The sequence below is a fragment of the Mustela nigripes genome, chromosome 1 (genome assembly GCF_022355385.1).
Source record: "Mustela nigripes isolate SB6536 chromosome 1, MUSNIG.SB6536, whole genome shotgun sequence".
NCBI classification, from domain to species: Eukaryota; Metazoa; Chordata; class Mammalia; order Carnivora; family Mustelidae; genus Mustela; species Mustela nigripes.
In genome coordinates this window covers 125319794-125341942 of record NC_081557.1, presented here as the reverse complement: position 1 = coordinate 125341942, position 22149 = coordinate 125319794, and the positions used below count along the sequence as shown (strand labels likewise).

Below are 22149 nucleotides of genomic sequence, written 5' to 3'. Positions count from 1 at the left end.
GCTGTTGTCCTCATAGCATTAACACATTTGGGGAGATGACCAACCTGATTCCAGAGAGGATTTTCCAGAGGGCAAAGATCAGGATTGTCTGGTTCACTACAGGGTAGCCAGGGCCTGCACAGTATAATAGTAACTGGAAACCTAACCTATTGTTAGTACTCTATTACTCTGTATCCCTTATCTTCCTTGCATAGCAAGTGTTCCTTCACAAAGTAAGTGCTGAATAAATATTTGTAGAAATGGACACCCTTGGGTGGAACTGAATGTGTGCGTGAATACCAGTTTTTATTTTTGGTAGCCTAGAAAGAGCAAAAGTAATATTTGGTAAAGAGAAGGGAACTTCTTCCACAGATTCTCTCGCTCTCTCCTTTTTTCTTTTTTTTTTTTTTGGTTTGGGGAATTTTGATTGTTACATAAACTCTGATGCTGTGGCAGATGCATTTAAGTCCTAATACTAAAGGATGTTGCCTATCTGCTCTCACCCAGGAGAGTGTTCTTCTGTGCTGAACTGGATAGCCATGGTCCTTCCTTCTGGAAAATCCCCTTCGGAGTTAGACTGCATCACAGCAAATGCTTAACCCTGTCAGAACAGTAGTGTATTAGGGCAACACTAAGACTTGAAGTACTAATTGCCTTCCCCCAATGGATTCTTCTTTCATACCAAGTTATCTGCTGGAAATTCTTATCTAACAGTAACTCATTTCTCTCTCTTTAGGACCACTGAAACCAGAAATAACTGTCTCCTACATTGCTGTTGCAACAATATTCTTTAACAGCGGACTGTCATTAAAAACAGAGGTACTGTCACCTATCGGGCATGTGATAAGCAGGGAGAAAAGTTTAATTTCTGCTTATTATTGTGAAATTTCAGAATCCTTTTGTAAAGGTGTATGTAACTATGGCTTAAAGGCTTCACTGTAACAAAAAATAACTTGAACTTCAGCAAAAGACTGTGTTTTGAACTTGTATATTATAGAAATTTTGTAGTTGAACAACATGGACCCTGAGGGTGTGGTTATAATGGGTATGTTTTTAATACAGCAACTGAACTGAATGAAGCATCTACTTTAGGTCTTCCTCAGATTATGGTGGTAGTGACTATGGTGGTGAATGCTATGGCACATTTCAGTTGTTTTTTAGTTGGGTTTCCATAACTTTTGTGGGTGAACTTTTGTTGTCAGGACTCATGCTGCTCAAGTGATACATGTTATGCTGTGACTTTTAACTAATTTATATGTTTTAAAGTATATCCTTTAATGGCTTATCTATTAAATCTTAATAAGTGTTTTAAGAGAGAAATTGGGATTTTTCATACTATGTCACAGTTCATCATGGAGACATGTAGGTAATATTATTTATTGATCCAGGTGTCGCTGAACATGGGATTTTCCTAGAATTAAAGAAATCAGACATTTTTAATATCCAAGAGAAGAATTCATAGAATTTATGATTCTCCAACTTATAATAGAAAGGAAAAAATGCCCATTTATTTTTGAAGAAAATTCTTAGGGTTTTAAAGTTCTTATTCTAAGATGCTTATTCTTATGTAGATAAGGAAATCTTAACTATGCAAGAATTTTTTTTGTGGAATAGCTTTAAAAGTTGAAATTTTGTTTCAGCATCATGTTGTGCTTTACTTATTTTCTTTTAAGTGTGATTTGAATGAGGACCAAATTTAGTTACCTCCTTCTTTGACCATTCTGTTGTTATCTGGTTGGTATAAATCTTCCTATTGGAGCTATTTTCTTTTAAGTGTGATTTGAATGAGGACCAAATTTAGTTACCTCCTTCTTTGACCATTCTGTTGTTATCTGGTTGGTATAAATCTTTCTATTGGAGCTATTTTATATAGATGGGGTCCCTGGGTGCTAACTGATTAATTTGTCTCAAAAATTCTGAATATCCTTACTACCTGTTCTTCTGGAAATAACTGACATGGAACGTAATTTCCTAAATGTGTTAAATCTAGTTTTTGCAAAGTGTATTGACACGAAAGGACTTTGATCAGTTCTTAGAGGACACAGATTTTTTTCTGTCAACATCTTCGTTCTATTGGTTCTCAAATATGGGACCTAGTGATACAGAAAAGTAGCTACTCCTATGGTGCTGGTCTGTTCTTCCTTGGAGGTTTTCCTGCTGGTCGTGGCTAATGTCCTTTGTGGAGCAGGTGCCTTATCCAAGTCCTCTTCTTGGGACATTGGTCTAACTGTGTCCCCTGGTGGTTGCTTAACGGCTACAGCTGTTACTCATGCCATGAGAAATCTGGCAAGAGACTTGATTCTCTCACTCCTAGCTTCTTGCTTAATGTGATTCTGTAAAGCAGCCAACTTTGGGATGCAGGAGTTTAAGAAGGAAGAATGTCGCAGCTTATCAGCATTTCTCTAAGGACCAAATTCTTCTGTAAACACCTAGGAAACCATCAGAGTCATCCTGCTAATTTGGATCTAATGATGAAATGCCTTAATCGTGTGCTTTATCACGGTATCTAAGAAGCCATCAAAGCCATTTTTTCCATCAATGGCCCTTTTCAAACTATACTACATTAAGTCATTTTCAGGATCCATTTAACTTAAGATGTTCTAGATTGCATCACTGTATAATGTTAAACCATCTTTAAGCCCCGCCTATTTTCTGGGCAACTGAACAGTTTTAAGCTAGGAGGTAGCAATCCTGTTATTTGTTTTCTAGTTAATAATCTTATATTTATTTCAGCTGGACTACTATTTTGAGCCCTATTAGAATAGTGTATTTTCACACACAGGAGATAGTAAATTATTACTGACTTGAGTTTCTTTGAGAGCATTTAAATTGGTCCCATTCAAGTTTGATTTGTACTGAACATTTCATATAGTATTACCCATACATTGACATAATGGTGTATATTCTAAAATTATTTTGCTAATTTATTAAAATATAAGGAACTCTGTGTTCAATACTTAATACTAAAAAGATTTAATGCTCTCTTTAATTTTATGACTATTGATTTCTATATTTTAAAATATCTGTTGAAATGTTTTCTGAAAATTCGTTGTATTAAAATCATTTAAGTCACATTTGAAATATATTTTATGTTTAACTAATTAGGAACTACAGTGTCAGAGGATTGGTCACTCAGCATACCATGGCAGGAACAATCTCATATAAACCTATGAAATCTCATAATACCTATGAAATGCCTGTGGCTACAAGGCACTGTGTTTGGTACTGGGTTGGAAACAAAGATGAGCAAAATGCTCAGGGCCTGGAAAGGGTCCTGAGTAGGGCAGAATATACAAGTCTTTCCTTATTTTCCTAAAAAAAATTATTTTGGAAGTCCTATTACCCTAGAAGCAAATATAGCAAATTTTAAACTTTAGGTTCTTCTGCTTATTTCCAGCCCAGAGCTATGAGACTGATTCTCAGGAAGTGAATCAAATAAAGGTCAAAGAAGGGTTAGAAGGGAAATTGGTATGTAATGGAAGTATTTCTACATCTCAGTCAGAAGCCCTGATTTTAAGCAATTCTTTATACTGTCAATGATAACTCTGGTAATCAGTGTTGGGAGTATCTCCGTAAGTTTATTTTAATGCAATTTGACCTGTATTACATGTGAATAAATAAAATGTCATGCAGAATCAACTTTTCGTTATTCGTGGTGGCATTTATCTGAGTGTGTGGCCCTAAATTCTGCATGGGTATGTATGGAGTAATACTGTTTTGAATGTTATAATGGCCACTTGCTTTTTCTTTTCCATTGTTCTCTTATTTCCATTGTTACCTCTGTATACAAATACTTTCCACTGGTAACTTATCTTTGTGGTTGTGTGAAGAAGATATGGCTGGACTTTGGGATAGCCTGTTACTTCCCTGTTGTCAAGAGGCCCCTTATGACCAATATGGTTGGCCTTTGTGATTCATTTTGCTGGATTCTTTATTGTTCCTTTGTTATGATGCAGTGGCAATTGCTTAATTGTCATTTATTGGATCAGCGAGTATTTTTAAACTACGTTTTGTTTTTTATAACTTTATCTCATTATAAAAGTGGTATTTCCCCATTGTAGAAAGATTAGAAAGAATGAAAACAACTAGTAGTAACACCTCTGTGATTTTTAGTCCCTTTTTTCCTAAACGTGTTTTACATATAGAATACTTAAAAAAGAAATATTTTAAAAAATTATGTATATATGCAAGTATACACATATGTACACTTGCATATATATCATGTATGTCCACACATATATAATCTTTTTTCCCTTGTAACATTGTGTAATTATGATTTTCCATGTAATTTAATATATTTAATTTTTCTTCATGTATATAAAATTTACATTTTATTTGCTTTTATGAACATAAATCAAAAGATACAAAGGTATATATGATGAAAAGTTTTTTTTCTCCTCTCTGTCAGATATCTGGAGATAACCAGAAAGATAGTTTGTATCTTTCCAGAGATACTCTGTGTAAAACATATGTGCCCCCTTTCAAGCTGTGTTGTTTGTACTGCTTGCTACCCTGTCTTGTTTTACTCAAAAAACCTGTCTTGGAGATTGTTTCATATCAACACATAAAGAACTCCTTGTTTCTTTTTGTATGCTGGAAAACATTCCATTTTATGAATGTGTCATGATGTATTTTATTAGTCCTCATTGACAGATATTTAGATAATTTTCAAGGTCTCGCTATCACAAAAATGCTGCAAAGGATAACCTAAAAATTGTCTTTTTCTCCACATTTGGGAGAAAATGTGAAGGATTAATTCCTAGAAGGAGAACTGCTAAGTCAAATGTTATGTGCAGTGTAAGTTATGACAGATATTTGAAGTACCTAGAGGAGTGTTGGGTTCTTGGTACGTGTTTCTTGACTGAAGGAATGAATTGCCAGATTGCTGTCCCCAGGTTGTGCCAATTTATACTCCTACTGGTAAAGTAGGGAAGGGACCTTGTATTACCACATGCTTGTCAACACAGTTTTAAGGTGGTTTTCACTAACTTGTAACAGTCTTGTTATACCTTAAGTTATTTAATTATTCATTCAGTTTTGGACTTTTAACTTGTTTCCTAATTTTTGCTGTTGTGATTAGTTTTGTACAAAATACTTATGACCACATTTTTTATCCTTAGAATAAGTACCCAGACATAGCACTTTGGGGTCCAAGACTGTGAGTCGTATTATAGTCCTTGATACATATTCCCAAGTTACTTTTCAGAAAAGTTATGCTGTTTTATATTCCTAGCTCAAGTATATGCAAATTCCTTAGTAACTACATTCTGGCTAATCATTTGTTATAGTTAAAAATTAAAATATTAATATTTACTTGGTATTTATCAAATACATCTGAGTATATTTGAATGGGATTTGGTTTTGAAACTGCTGAGCATTCTTGAAACTGCTGGTGCTCATCTTTTCCCTGGGTGAAACTTTAAGAATTCTAATACTGTGTAAGGATGGCTCCTTTAGTCTTAGATCTGATCCGTGCACCTGGTGTGGCTTCTGGTCTGCCCAGTGCTTTGCATTTGTCTGAAGTTAGACCCAGGTTGCTAGAAATTCCTTAGATGTCATTAGAGATGTTTTGTGACCACACTGGCCCTGCTGTATGTCTTCATACAGGGAGATATGTAGTGGGAGCCGATGAGACCGATCCCTGAATGTGGTGATCAGAGTCAGCATTAACCTAGTATCTGTTAAACTGATGGGCTTCTGCTAACATCTCTGAGGCTCAGGATTTCTTGAATTTCTTACTTGAACTAGGGGAGACATTCCAGTGCTTTGCTTATAACCGGTGGATCTCTGGCATCTTTGTGCTTTAATGACTTCTTGCATATTTTATAGGACTTTTTTTTTTAAAAAGAGTACTTATTTTTATAGTATTTTTCTACTTCTTTCTGAATTTGTTTTATTTCAACTGAATAGTACTGTAACTCAAAGAAATTTAAATACAAGTGCTTGTTAGTTTGTACACATTTGAACCCCCAAATTTAACTCATTATCCTTTTCTAGTTGTGAGACATAGAGCATGTGCCTGTTTTGTCATGTTTATTGTGAATTTCTTCCATCTGGGGCAGTAGAGTGGCATGATGGAAAAAGCAGACCCGAGTCTGCTAGCATACCAGAAATGAGTTTGATTCTGAGCTGCTCTGTATAGTGGCTCTTCACCTCAATTTCCTCCTCAGTCAAATCGGTTAATAGTATCTAGTGAGGCTGTCATGGTGATTACATGAGATAACATACATGAAGTGACACACTCAGAGCATGGCACATAGCCACTGTTCAGTAAGCATTAGCAAGGAAATCCAGGAAGTTGGTTTTGGGGGGAAAAGCCGTTTTGAATTATAGAATATTGTTGGGGAAAACATTATTAAAAATTACGATTTGTGTGTGGATTTGGTAATATCTTGCCAAGGTGAGGCCTTCTTAGAGATTAATCACATTTAATTAAAATGTTGATAGGTCCTTAACTAGTTATATACATGTTTGTTCATAGTGTCAACTCAGGTCTATATTAATGTAAAGGTACTTGGCTCAGTCTTGATCCAGAATTTTACAAATCTGAATTGTTGGGGTATATTATATATTCAGAAAAAATTAGAATCGTTCAGAAATTTTGTATAAAAATACCTATTCCCCCCCCTTATAGTCTGTTATGCATATACTTAGAGGTAAAGATTTTAGCTCTGAAGTAACTCCAAATTAAAAACTAATTTATTTGCTGTTATTGTAGTATCCGTCTCTCCTCAGAAAAATAGTTTTCTTACCTTTGCTGTTTTGTGTCTTTCGTTTTTGCAGGAGCTGACCAGTGCTTTGGTGCATATAAAACTGCACCTTTTCATTCAGATCTTTACACTTGCATTCTTTCCAGCAACAATATGGCTTTTTCTCCAGCTTTTATCAATCACACCCATCAATGAATGGCTTTTAAAAGGGTACGTTTAAATATTTTGAAGGGTCCACTTTTAATGAGGCGTCTGTGGTGACTTTATTGTTTCACGGCAACTATATACAAAAGGGCCTCTGTGTGGTCTTTTATGAGGAAATAAAACACTTGAAAAACTATTATCCTTTAAATGATAGTGTTCCTCAAGGAGATGCATCAAAGAATTTTATAGCAATATATATATTTTTCTTATTTCAAAGGATTTTATTTGTAAATTTTTTTAAATTGTAATTTTGGTATTGTTAACATGCAGTGTGATATTAGTTTCAAGCATACAATATAGTGATTGAAAATTCTATATATTACTCAGTACTCATCAACGTAAGTGTGCTCTTAATGATAACACAGTCTTAAAATACACCCTCATGTTTAATCCTAAGATTCTGGGATGGACGCTGTTCTGGGAATTTTAAAAAGCAGTGTTGGGAGAGAGATGGGAGGGAATAGAAAGATGTAGATATGCTGTCAGTTGGGTGCTTTAGTTTGTACATTCTGTATCTTACCGAATGTATACAGATAATAGGTGAATCTAATGCATGTCTTTTAAATGTATAGGAAAGAAAAATTATGTATAGGGAATAAACACTTTTTACTTGTTCTGTGTTTGATATGATAGTTGAATTAACAATAGATTTTTATTAGACTCTTTTCTTCCATTAAAAATGCCATTTCATTAAAAAGATTTAATGAATTTAAAAAATTATTTGAAGTGGTTTAAAACTAACCACATATTAGAAGCATGGTATAACAGTCTAATAGTTAAAGCGCTGAACTTAGAGCCCTGAGATCGCTTTCTGACCCTATCCCTGACTTGCTGTGTGATTTTGAAGAAGTCATGTAATAGATTTAAACCTCTATTTTCCTGCCTATAAATAATGAGGATAGTCACATTTTTACTGCCTACTTTGGTAATAGTGTGGAGGATCTCAACTGAGATCATTTATTCATCTGTTTAAGTCACTTGTTTTTTGCCACTGTGCACCAGGAATTATGGGTGTTGGGGAAACAATAGTGAAGAAAAATGGCAAAATGCCAGGTAGTTTTGCAGGTTGAGAAGACTTGGGTGTTATTGGCAATAACCAAGTACGTGGATAATTAAGATAGAGATAAGTGATGGGAAGTAAAACTGTGATAAGGTTGAAAGTGGTTGGGTGGGTGGGCCAGTGATTGATTTAGATGACAGAGTTCTAGGGATAGAATGTTCTAGGCAAAGGAAGAGAGAGACTGCACAAAGGCCGTAGGGCAGGAACAAGCCTGGTGTGTTCTAGGGTCAGGAAAGTGATGATGATGGCCAGAGCCTGGCGAAACAGAGGAAGAGTAATATGACTTGGAGTTGGAAAGATAGGCAGGGGTCAGGCCACACAGAATCTTGTAGGTCCATGATAAAAGCATTCAGATTTTACTTGCGTGTGACAGAAGGCTACTGGAGGGATTTAAATGAGATACTGTCGTGGTCTGATTTATATGTTCAAATTATTGTCCTGGCTCCTGCATGGAGAATAGATAGTAGAGGGGCTGAGAGAAGGCTAGGAGAGCAGCTTGGAAGGCTCCTGTGGTAGGGTCACTGTGTAGTAGACAGAAATGGGTGTTGGAGGATGTACTGTAAATGAGCGTTCTCGGGACCTGGAGGGGGATAGGATGTGGAGAGGGGAGGACAGGGAGGAATCAAGGAAGATTTCTGGGTTATAGGTCTGAGCCACTGGGTAATGGGGACATCCTTTTCTTAGCTGAAGAGAAACAGAGCAGGACAAGAAGGGAAAATTAAGATCACTGGTTTGGTCAGATTGAGTTTGAAAGAATGAGCTTAAAACTTTCACTAAAAAGCATAAAATCCCAAAGGACTATGATGACATCATTTTAGAGCAGCAATGTATGATGGATTTTGAGAACCAATCATTACTGAGTGTTTCCCATGTAAAAGGCACTCAAAGTATAGGAAGATATTAACTCATTTTTCCTGTATTCAGGGAATGTCCAGGGTCGATGGATGTGTGGGAGATATAAATATAAAATAGTAACCAACCACCGTGCTGTGCCAGTGGGATAGCATGTGATTTGTTAGAAAAGTAGTATAATGATTTAAAGGATAAGAGGTTCAGCAAAAGGTTGTGTATTCCTAAAATAGATAGTTAAAGAATAAGGCCTTAGGGGGAGGCAAGGATAAGAAATTTCCTCACAGCCACATTGCAGAAGGCCTGAAATACTGGACTGAGAAGATAGGGCTTGCATCTGTAGATGATGGGGGGTTCTTAAATACATTCAACAAGAGAACAATATGCTAAAAGGTGGTCATTAAGAAAGATTTCTGATACCATTGTACTGGGTATGTTATTAGTAGAGTAGGGTTTACAGTCTCAGGAAGCTAAGATACAATTCTCACCTCAGGATATGAAGCTTAAAGAAGTACACACTTGGCCTCATTAACTTAGGGAAAGCTCTTTCTAGCCCACTTTTTCTCTGTTCCCCTCCCCAGTTTGAGAGCACACAATATGTTAACTTCAGGGAGTTACAGACTCCTACCCGTTTAACTCATTGAAATAAATAAAGATTCTGAACATATCCTTCTTACTTTGCTACGTGAAGGGAGAGAGTGAAGGTAGAGAGACCATTCATTTACACAAGTCCAGACGTGGCAAAAAGCATCTGAGGGGGAATGCTGGCAACAGTCATGGAGAAGAATGCAAAGTTTATTGTGGTAATAAATTGATTTATGAGGAGCAAGTGGAGCCACATATAACTCCAAAGTTTCAAATTAGATATTAGGAAAAAAAAGAACAACAACACCAGAGGTATCCCGTTGATAGAAATAAGTAAATTCAGAGGTGAAATGGATTTTTTAGAAAATATTAGACATGTTTAGTTTGAGGGGGCAATCACGGGCAGCTACAAATTTGGGAATGTTGGTTGGGGCTAAAAATGTAATGGCAACAGTATTCATTTTGCTGTTACTTATTTACATTTGTGTATTGAATATCATTGGAGGTAGGAATATCCCTTGTGTAGTATCCTAACTATAGAACACATATGTAACATGTATTCGATAAATAGTTAAGGGTTTATTTTATTTATTTATTTATAAGACAGGAAAGGCAGAGAGGCTAGAATAGTTGGGCTAGATAAGTCTTTGTCCCGGATTCCAGAATAAAAATTTAATACTTGGTAGGTAGCTTTGTGAATTTGGACAAGTTATTTAACTTCTCTTTTAACTTCAGTTTTCAGGAAAATGAGAATAAAAATAGAATGTATCTTAAACACTTGTGAGGAAGAAGTGAGTAAAGTATCTAGAATAGTATTTACTATAAATGGTAAATGCTTAGTAAGTATCACTGATGATTATAGTGATGATCATGAGAAAGGCTCAGAGATTGGGAAGTGATAATAAGACAGACAATTTAAGCATCACTTGGGAAGACAGACTTTAAAACAAGACTTAGATTGGACTGGAAATTCTTTAAAGGTGTTTTCTCATGTTTTTAGTCAAAATGAATTAAAGCTTTTCTTTTTCTTTTTTCAAATTCATTGCATAAATTTTAAACGATACATTCTTACACCAGCAAGTAGAGAGGTCATCTGTAATCCTGCACTTAACATTTGTTAAAGTCAGGCACTCTGTGTCCTCTGTTCCCTATATGATCTTTCTACTTTTACTCAGGCCAGCTACTCGCTATGTCTAGAATGTATATTCAGTCTATGTGGAAAGTGTGTCCATGCTTTGGGTGATAAGTAATGTTTTGTAACTTTAGTATTTAGATTTACTACTCATAGTTTCATTTGCTTGTTATGCAATGTGTTTTCTATCCTAAACTAAGAGAATTATGATCTGGGGAGTATACGCATAATTTAATAAAACCAAATTTAGAGTAGGTACTAGAATTTACCACAATTTAAATCCAAAAAGTATATGATCATGTCATGCTTGTTCTTCAATGATGTTACAGCAACATGAACTTTTTTTTATGAGCTGAAAGTTTGAGAATTGCTATTTATGATAGAAAAAAACCTTATAACTGCATTTTCTTTTATTTTCCAGTTTGCAGACAGTAGGTTGCATGCCTCCCCCTGTGTCTTCTGCAGTGATTTTAACCAAGGCAGTTGGTGGAAATGAGGTGAGTTATAGGGCTAACTTTATTTAAACATAAGTAGATGCTTTACTTTTATTTTATATTTTATTTTATTTTTAAATTTTATTTAATTTATGATGAAGAAGTCATGTCACAGAAAATGCATAACCGTAGCAGCTTATGAAAGAAGTGTAGGTATATTCATTAATTCAGATGATGCTTAAATTAATGCTGAAGAGTGGAAGTTAGTATTTCAAAGAGAGGGAGGAAGAGAGGTAAATAAAATAGAGATGGTGATTTTTCTACCTCAGTGGGAAATTGGGAGACAGAAGACAAGGAATCCAAGGAAAGGTTCTTTTCATCCAAGGGTGATGAGCTGAGAATACCTCCATTGCCATTCCTTAGTTATCAAAAAAATTACAGCAAACTAAATTTTGGAGAAAGGGTCAAAATACATTTAATGACAAGTAAGGATTATATAAGAAGGAAAAATGAGGCAAGGTTTCTTTCTTTCTTTCTTTCTTTCTTTTTAATTTATTTATCTATTTATGTTAGGGGGAGAGAGTACGTGGGAGGTCAGGGTGGGGGCAGGCAGACGGAGAGAGAATTCAAGCGGAGTCCTCCATGCTGAGCCAGGAGCCTGACGTGGGGCTCCATCTCATGACCCTGAAATCATGACCTGAACAAAACCAAGAGTTGGTGGCTGTACCACCGAGGCGCCCTGAGACATCGTTTCTGAGATATTCAGCAGCTTGGGGGACTGTGGCAGAGTGCTTGCATATTGGGACAACAGTTGTCCATTTCAGGACTGGCTGAAAGGCACAGCAACTTCATACTGAGGGACTCTGCTTCGTGATAGCTTATTCCACTTACAGTTTCTCATTCGGAAAAGAATACTATTCAAGAAGAGAGGATATAAGGGGTTCCTACTTCAAAAAAAAAGGATATTTTTACTTCTATTCATTCTAGGATTTTGCTTTCTTAGCATTTGTTTTTACTTTCATCCACTTTATTTATTCAGAAAATATTTACCAAGTACCTGCCATATTCTTTTTAGAAATAGCTTTATTGAAGTATTGTGGACATACAATAAACCACATAAACGATTTAATGTTTTGACATATGTATACCTGTGATACAGTGATCACAGTCAAGATAATATATTCATCACCCTCAAGACCTCTTGTGTTCCTTGGTAATCTCTCCTTCCTGCCTTTCTGAGTGTCCCTCTTCCTCAGGCAACCACTGATCTGCTTTCTGTCATTGTAGATTAGTTTGTATTTTCTAGTTTTATATACTGGAATTAACTGTGTATGCGTGTGTGTGTGTGTGTGTGTGTGCGCTTTTCTGGCTTCTTTTATTCACCATGATTATTTTGAGATTCATCTATGTTTCAGTCCTTTTTATTACCGAGTATTTTTTTTTTATGGGTATACCATAATTTGTTTATCCTTTCACCTGTTGATGGACATTTGGGCATTTTCCACTTTGGGGCTGTGAACATTTGTCTGTGAAACTTTTAAGTGAATGTGTATTTTCATTTCTCCTGAGAATACTTAGGAGTGGAATGTTTACATCATCTGGAGGTGTATGGTTTAGTATCTTTCAAACAAGGGAAGAATCACCAATACATAGTTCTAAGTCATATCTCAGTAGCTTCTGAAGTAGACCATTTCTATCAATAAACACTCTTCTTTGACCACAGGTGTATATTTAACTTTTTAAAAAATTGCCATGCCACTTTCCCACGTGGTTGTACCATTTTATGTTTCAAACAGTGCTCCATATATTGTCAGTCTTTTTAATGTAGCCATTCTAATGTATATCTAGAGGTATCTCATTGTGGTTTTAATTTATGTTTCCCAGCTACTAATAATGGTGAGCATTGTTATCTTTTCATGTCTTCTATACATGTCTTCTTTGGTAAAATATCAAATCCTATGGCCCCCTTTTTTTAAACTAAGTGGTTTGTTTTCTTATTGATTAACTTTTTGAGTTTTATATATTCTGATACAAGTCCTTCCTAGATATATGCTTTATAAATATTTTTTACCAGTCTGTAGCTTGTCTTACTTGTATCTTTTGAAGAGTGGGATGCTTCTAGTGAAGGCAGTAAATGTGGTTGGATTTTGGATGTATTTTGAAGGCAGAGGATATGCTGATGAATTGAATGTGGGATACGAGAGAAAGAGAGAGGTCATGAATGACTCTAGGCCTTTTGACTGAGTAGGTGAAGAATGAGATTGCAGAGGGTTTTTATCATGAATGGATGTACTTTGTAAAATGCTTTTTCTGCATCTTTCTTGTAAAATGCTTTTTTGGCAAATATTGAGCCACCCTTCTGTCACAGGAATAAATCCCACTTGATCATGGTGTATGATTAAAAAAAAAAATATATATTGTTGGATTCAGTTTGCCAATATTTTGTTGAGGATTTTTGCATCTATATTCATGAGGGATATTGGCTTGTATTTCTCCTTTTTTTTATAGTGTCTTTTTGTGGTTTGGGTATAGGGTAATGCTGGCTTCATAGAATGAATTTGAAAGTTTTCCTTCCTCTTGTATTTTTTGGAATAGTTTGAGAGGAATGGGTACTAACTCTTCTTTAAATATTTGGTAGAATTTGCCTGTGAAACTGCCTGGTCCCAGAATTTGTTTTTTGAGAGTTTTTGATTACTGATTTAATTTCATTGCTGGTAATTGGTCTGTTCAAATTTTCTGTTTCTCTATGCTTCAGTATTGGTAGGTTTTATGTTTGTAAGAATTTATCCATTTCTTCTAAGTTGTCCAATTTGTTGACATATAGGTTTTTTTAATATATTCTGTTACAAATATGGGTATTTCTGTGGTGTTGGTTGTTATTTCTCTTCTTCCATTAGTAATTTTGTTTATTTGAATACTCTTTTTTTTTAATGAGTCTTGCTACAGGTTTATCAATTTAGTTACTCTTTTCAAAGAGCCAGTTCTTGGTTTCATTGATTTTTTTTTTTTTTTAAATCAAAGAGTGTTTAAAGCAAAAATTGGATGAGATAACTTGCAGAGTGAGCATAGTTAGAAAAGAGATGAAGTTCAAGGACTGAGCTCTGGGACCCTTCAACATTAAGAGGTCAGAATGAGTAGTAACCAGCAAAGGCACCAGAGAAGATTAGACAGAAGGAAAAACAAGAGTGTGGTATCCTGGAACCAGGTGAAGAAAAGTGTTGGAAGGAGGAGAGTCTGATCAGCCATGTCAAATCTGCTGATATAACTTGTGTAAGATGAACTCTGAGAATTGAACATTGAGTTAATGTGGAAGTTATTGGTAACTTCAACCAGAGTGGTTTTGTGGAGTGTAGGGGCAAAAGCTTGTTTGGAATGGGCTCAAGGAAGAATAAGAAGAGAGGAGTTAGAGACAGAAATTATACATAACTGTTTTGAGGTCCTTTGTTACAAAAGGCAAGACTTTGTTAGAAAAGGCAAGAGAGAAATGAGGCTATATTTTAGGAGGGATATGAGGTCAAGAATTCTTAAATTGCAGAAGTGACAATGTATTTTGGTTTTGTTTTTTTAAGATTTATTTATTTTAGAGAGAGAGAGCATGAGCTGGAGGGGCAGAGGGAGAGGGAGAGAGAATCTCAAGCCGACTCCCCATTGAGTGCTTAGTGGGACTCAGTCTCCTGACTCTGAGATCACAACCCAATCTGAAACCTAGAGTAGGAAGCTTAACAGACGTGAGCCATTCAGGTGCCCCAGAAATGATAGTATGTTTCTATTATGATGGGGATTATATAGTTGAGAGGAAGTTGTTAATTAAGAGAGTGCTGAAGTAATTTATTTGGTCAAGTGGAAGAGAAGGGTTTTGGGTTGCATGAGCTTCAGTAGGAGCTTGGATGGTTTATTGAGGATAAAGAGAGAAAATAGAATGTGTGAATAGAGATCCATGAAGATGGGCATCCCAAAGGGTGCCCTTTGGAGTTTCTAATGACTTTTTATTTCTTAGCTCTCTTCTCATTTTCTTTGTTGTCTTCTGATTTTCACTTTCTTCTCAGCAGCTTAGAGGGATGATGGAGTAGATGGTATTAATGTTTGAGATGAGAGGATAAAATGTACGATTGCCATCTAGGAGAGTGAATTAACTGGAGAGTATGGGAGCTTTGCTGGAAGCAGGAAGGATCCAGCTGAGACTCTTGGTCCTGCATTGCAAATGAAGCCAGGCATCATGGTTGTGTGTTTTCTCTTCAGTTTCTTGGTGTAGAAATGGAATTGGCAGAGAGTTGAATTTAACCGTTGTTTCATTTTGATGGGTAGTTCTTTTTAGTTGCCACATAATTAGTGAGCTAGAGGAGTTAACAGGAGTCTTAGACTAGTCCTTGCCATGATTATCTTTCTTCCCCCTTGAAAGAATTTGAGAGAAGGGTCTGTTTTGGTTTATCTGAGACCAGTGGTAATTGACTTAAAGGTGTCATTTATCTCTTTCTCTCTGATGTGATTCCCTTAAGAGCTTTACAACTAAACAACCTTTTTGTTCTCAGATGACTTTTTGGCAGAAGTTCAAAGTTCACTCATTTTCTTGACATTAACATATAGCATTGGAAATTATATTTACATGTTTATTCCCCAGTAGATATTTAAATAATTTACATTAATGTTACATGTTAATAATGTTGAATTTATGAATATTTCATTTGTTTTCTGATATCATTGGTCTAGTTTGTTAAATGATTATATTGTGCAACTTAATCATTATCAAGCATTTTTGTAGTCTTGGGGATTAAGTTACAGTTTTTCATAGATATTGAAAATTGAGCTTGCAAAGTCCAGTTGGGTCATATCTTCTGATATGAAATGAATAAACTTTTTAAATATTTACATCAGATTGTGGAGGAGAGTGTCTGCAAATAAGGATATTAGATGATTTTAAGTTGAATTTTTTTTGAAGTAATGTTATAAGGTAACTGAACATAAGCTTTTGCTAAAGTAAATGTAAAGGGAGATTAATCTTTTGTACAATGTATTGGAAATAATCTAATCGAAGGCTGCTTTGTACATAGCTGCATGTAAATGAAAAAAGGTCCACAAGCAGAGTCCTCTTGATGAAGTCCCAGAACCTAAGTCAGGTTCGGTGTGGTGAGGAGGTTCGGAGCCGACGACTAAAGAAAGAATTCTTAAGATGTCATTGGTGCAAAATGGTGGTTTATTAAAGCACGGGGACAGGACCCGTGGGCAGGAAGAGCTGCTGCCCCGGGTTGTGAGGGTGGGCATGTTATATACCCCGCAGTTGGGGGGAGGTGGTGAAGGGATGGGAGGTTTCAACAGAGGTCTCACATGTTAGGGAGGGCCTACAAGGTGCCGGGGGAGGGGGGGGGGGGAGTCTTTGCCCTTATGGCTTGATCAATGTCGTCTTTAGGTCAGGCACTAACATCAAGATAATTGGGAGATTCTTGGTGGGGCATTATGATCTGGCTATCATTTACATTCCCTTCTACCCCAGTCTCCTCCAGTTTATGGTGGGAGGGGGACATTAGGGCTTCAGGAACCAAGAGTTATTTGCCTCTGGAAATTTGTGCTATTGATAAGGTAACCTCCCTGTTTAGGTCTCTAGGACATCTTGTAGGGCAAGGGAGATTCCTGTTCTGCAGGATTGCGATCCCTGCAAGTTAACTATTTATCATTTTATGGCAGTCAGGGGTGCCTGAGGAATGCTACACATATGGAGAGGAGCGGGTGAAGAGGGGGTGCAAGGCGCCAGCTTTTGCTTTGTCCTCAGCCAGCCTCCTGCTCCCTCATCACTCTGACAGGTACCATTAGGAAAAGGTTTTGATTCTACTTCTCTGTGATTCTCTGCTCTGCCTTGCACGTAGCTGACTTACACCCTCATGGATTTCAACATGCTAGGAAAATGGCTGGGCACCCTTACGTGTCACACTGTCCTTTGAAACTGACTACTCTCCGCAGTGGTTGTAACATGTAAAAAAACTCTTGTCCTTCTAGATTTTGTGTCATTAAACTTGTTCCGTTTAGCTTGTGCTCTCAAATATTTCTATATACATATTTAATATAAATACACATGTTTAGGATATGTTCTCCTGAATTAAAGGAAATGTGAGATTATGTAGCATATTTATATTAATGATTTGGGGAATGTATGCAGATCTAAGAGTGTTATTTGAAATGATTTCTTTTTACTTTGCAAAGTTGTTCTATAACATAGAAGGTTTTTTTTTGTTACTTACACACCTTTTATTTGAAATGCTTTTTCCATAAAACTGTTGGTTACGTAAAGGTTTTGTCATGAATTCAAAGTTACTGCATTCCTTAAGCTCACAGCTTGCACTTTGGCAAGAAATAGCCTTATTACTTGTTAAAGTAAAAAAAAAAAAATTTGTTTTTATAAGTTAGATTGCTTTTATGGCATTGAGCCAACTAGAGTTTATAATTATTTTTAGCACGAAAGGAAGTAAATGTATGTGCATAGCAGTGCATATATGCTAGAATGCTAGCATATCCTTTAGGTATTAAAATGAGACTGTTTAAGGGCATAGCTGACTGACAGTCTTATTTTGTGGCTTTTAAATTTTAAACTACTTTCATTTAAATATTAGAAACACAGCTTGGTTCTTTTTTTGTGATCATTATTTATTCATTCCAGCGCTTTAAATGCAACTTTTCAAAACTGGAAGATTATAGGGTGTGCTCTTGACATGGTTCGACTGGTGGTTATGTGGTAGTGTGTGTGTTTGTGTATGCATGTGTGCATGTGGGCACGCCTGTGTGTGTGTGTGCACATGTGATTTTAGTTCCTTTTTTAAATAATAGAAAAAGTAGTAAGACTTGGTAAACCCTAATACATTGCCAAATATAGGGAAGTGATAGGTCAACATGTTTTCTATTTTATTCTAACATGGGAGACATGAGATAAACACTTATGCTTTGTTTAACTCTGTATACATTTGTTTGGTTTAAATTTATGTTCCAAAAGTAAAGTTCTGTAGTAAAAGATGCGATTTACCCCCCTCCCCCATCAAAAGCTTCACAAATGTTAAAAACCTTATGGGACTTGTTAAAGGAACCATTGTATTTTTAAATTCAAGGAATTTCTGTCTTGTAGTAAATATCAGAGGGATTATGAAAGAAGTTTTCCTTTAAGAAATCGGTACCTTATTTTTCCAAGTTTCGAAAGACTTATGTGGTTTCCATGCTGTTGTTACAGAGGTATTTCATTTCTCTATCACTTACACTGCTGTTTCATGAAAAAAGCTAGAAATGCAGGGTTTGGGAAAAATTGACACTATATCCCTTCGCTTCAGTGTTTCTTCTTTTGCAAGCTGAGAAAGGGAAGGATGCAGCTAATAGCCAGTGCCTAAAAATATGAAGTAAATACCGAGGTCTTGGTTTCTGAGTAAAGTTACAAAGCTGTATGACTTTGTAAAATTTTGTAAGTCTGAACCTTAAACTATGTAGGAGAGAAATATAATTAATGATTTCTGCCTTCAAATATCTGAAAGAAAAAAATAAAAAGAAAAACATTAAGAATCATAATAAATAAAAGTCAGGGCAGGGTAGGAAGGAGTTTCCAGTCAGGTCTCAGAGTGTTTTATGCTAAACTCTATTTCATCTGTTTTTAAGGCCAAACCTGGTAGTTTGATCTATGAAAATAAGGCACCCCCACCACTAAAAGCATTGTCCTGATTACATGCATGTAATTTATGTTGGTTTGTTTATTTTTTGTTTCTCAAGGTGAATCCCATAGGTCACCCATACCAGCATTATGGTTGGGTGATCAGGGTCGGGGGTCCAGGGGACCTTAGATCTATTGAATTAGAATGTGTGGTAGATCATCCTCAGGATTCTCCTTTTAAAAATTATGAATTATGTCTATAAAAGGTGTGTAAAACATGTATACAGCTTAAAGCATAATAAACTCTCTTGTGTTCGTTCACCATCTAGTTTTAGAAATAGAATGTAATACTCAACCAGAAGTTAAGCTCCCACCTTATGTAGACACTGTCTTCTACCACAGGGAATAAAAAAGAGAATGAGACCTGCGTTCAAAAGCTACATTGAGTGTGATATTACACTATTCAGAACCTCTGTTTTATTGTGGCTTCATATTGGCCCATTTTTATCAAATTATTGTTTTCCTTTTTTAGTATGGAAAAAACCCTAAAATGCACCCCAAGTGAGTTGAGCCCCACTTCCCCATGTCAGACAGCTAGAACTTCAGCTTAGGAATCTGGACTGTGGGGCGCTCAGTTGGTTAAGCGACTGACTTTGGCTCAGGTCATGATCCTGGGGTCCTGGGATCTAGCTGCATATTGGGCTTTCCCTGCTCTGCAGGGAGCCTGCTTCTCCCTCTCTGCCTGCCACTCTCCGTGCTTGTGTTCTCTCTCTCCCTCTGTCAAAAAAGAAATAAAATCATAAAAAAAAAAAAAAAAAGGAATCTGGACCATGTTTGCTTCTCGTAGGCAAAAGGCTGTTCCCTTGCCAAGTCTCGGGTTCAGAGGGCGTGCTCCTTTCAATGTAAACATATTTAGTTGGCATTTTTGTTATATTTTAATTAGCAGAAGAACCCTTTGCTAGTCAGGTAGAATTCCAAATACATTTCAAAGAAAAGTTCTGCTTTCAGGTATAGCAGAAAGGTAATTAAGTTAAGTGTGTGTTTGTGCACGCGCGTGGGTGTGCGTGTGTGTGTGTGTGTGTGTTTAATTTCATCAATGGGACTATTGCCCAAATCTCTTCAAAGAAAATTTAAGAATGTCTCCTGAGCAAAGAAAATTCTTACATGTGGTGAACTCTTTAAGTCATAGACGAAGGTCATGACAGTCTGAGTGTATTTAAAAAAGGTTTTCTATCTGCTTGGAAAGCAAATGAAGCACTCATTACTAACTTTAAAATTATAGCTATGAGAAGATCTTTGCTAGAGGTGAAAGATCAAGATCATCACAGTCCAAATGGAGACAGAAAGTTCAGTTTCTGGCTTATCAGGCAGGCATGAAACATTTCAGGGTTATTTTGCATTATCAGTGGGGAGTTGATCTTGCTAATCCAATGCATGAAGATAAGATTCATTGAAACATTTATAAAGGCATTTTGAGTAGATCTGATCAGCAGAGAGCAGACTTGAAGTGAGAAGGAAATCTGACCTGTCAGTCACTGTCTCAGCTTCCCAAATCACTTGGCTTTTCTGTGCCTTGCCTTTCTCTTCTGTTAAATGGGGTCCATTACTACTTTTGCTTACAGTGGAAGTTTAATGGCCTCTTGGAGAAATCTCGTATCTGAAAAAGGCTGTCTGTGTTGAGCCCTCTTGCTAGCTGGCATATGGGCACATATTTCCCTCCTGGGCTCTCTGGAAAATGGTGTCTTGTCTTCCTCTCTGCCAGCTGGAAGAACAGAATAGCAGTGGCTACAATAGCAGCAGAGAAATTGCATGTCCCTACCCTTCTTCTGTATCTACCTTTTAACATGATTCTCATCTTCTGGATGGGCTTAGTGTTCTTCAGAAGCCCTACAAAGAGTTGCCTGTATTTGTATTAAGCTGCAGTAAAACTTGTTTGAAACATACCTCGATTTCTCAAGAATTCTGTGTGTAACTTAGAATACTCTCATTTAACTCCCTAATTCCTCTCCAGTTGTCTTCCATTCATACCACCCTAACCAAAAGGACCCCCTTCATGGTTGGCAGTGGTCTGTGTTCACCGAATTTAGTGGCTCATTCTCGGTTTTCATCCTCCTTGACTTAGCTGTAGACTTTGACACCACGCCCGATTGCCTCTTGTATCTTTTTGCTTCCCTGACACTCTTCTCTCCTAATTCTCTTCCTCCTGTCTCTCTTCATTCCTTTTTTTCCTGTCTGTCTCCTTTTCCATCCCAATGGAAATGTCTTCCAGGGACCTGGTCTTCAGACTCCTTGTTCGGCATTGCCAGATTCCCGTTTCTGGGCCCTTCTCTCTGTAGCTGAAGTCTTTTGATCCCCACCTTTCAGTCTATCTCTGCCTCAGCCATAAGGACCAGTCCTGATTGTGGGTGAGAAGTATTTAAACAACGCCAGCCTAACAAACACGCTGTGGCTAACATCACACCTGTGCTGCTAGGCCATCTGACCTTTAGCAAAGGACGTATTTGCTGAGCAATCAAAGCAGATGTTTGATTCCTGGTTTTACCATTACTTACCTAGTGGTCTGATTGGTCACCAGGTAAGCCCTAGACCTCTCTGAGCCTTTGATTTCCTCACCTGAGTAACAGTAGTATTTGCATCCCTAGTTCATTGGATTGCTTTCAAGGATCTCATGAAATTGAATGCAGAAGTACCTATAAATGCTCAAGAACATATCAAGCAAGCATCAGCATCATCTTTGTAGAGATCTGCATTGATGAAATCACCTTGTTATCATTGCTTTCTCAGGAATTTGATCTTCTGAGTTTACTCATTCACTCACTTCATTCATTTGAAACTATGTGTTGAGTGCTTGCTATAGCTTGCTATATATAGTACATTCATAGAATTGTCAGTTTAGCAAGTGATATAAAGCATAAATAGTAAATTACAATATAAGATAGCTAGTGTTTAAATAAATTTAATAAGCTGGATAATCCCAGTTTACTTGTTTGTATTAGTTTATAGGTCTTAGTTTATAGGTCTTCAATATTTTTGTATAAATATTTCTTACCATAACCTGAAATGTTAGTCAGATATTCAAGCTTACCTTCTGGGAATGAAAGGTCATGGGGAAACATATTAGCAGTAGAAAAGTTGCTTTGGGAATTTTGAATCAGATAAAGGGCATTGAACAGATTTGTAGGATGTTTCCTCTAAACTATAAAGCTTGGAAGACCACCTGGTTCCATTCTAGCCAAGAAACCAACCAACCACAAGAACGATCAGGTTACCATGTCCCCCTTTGAACATTCCTTCATAAACACTGAAAATTTGTTATCTAATTCTTTTTCAATATCAGAATGTCTGCATATAATAGGACCCACATAAAACATTTCCAGTAATTTGGCTTATTTCAATTAATTACATTTTATATGTCAAACTTCCTTTTTAGGGAGGTACTCTGGGTTCATTAGTGATCTTGAGGAGACACTAGTTTAAACAACACACTTACAGTGTTTTTCTTCGCTAACCTAATTTGATTAATATCGTATTTCTGTATCTTATTATAGAGAATTTGATTATTTTTACCTTTATTTTCAAAT

General features: G+C 36.4%; 1 protein-coding gene across 6 annotated transcripts in view; it reads left to right on the top strand.

Moving 5' to 3' along the window:
- Positions 1–22149, top strand: part of SLC10A7 (solute carrier family 10 member 7) — a 257565-nt gene that overhangs the window by 6685 nt on the left and 228731 nt on the right. For 5 of the 6 annotated variants that reach the window (XM_059373332.1, XM_059373325.1, XM_059373347.1 and 2 more), the window contains exons 2-4: positions 716–798; positions 6763–6899; positions 10941–11016. In XM_059373332.1, the coding sequence (XP_059229315.1) occupies positions 716–798; positions 6763–6899; positions 10941–11016 (296 nt within the window). Of the gene's footprint in view, positions 1–715; positions 799–6762; positions 6900–10940; positions 11017–22149 lie in introns of those variants that run through there. The other variant, XM_059373364.1, reaches the window with a different exon arrangement.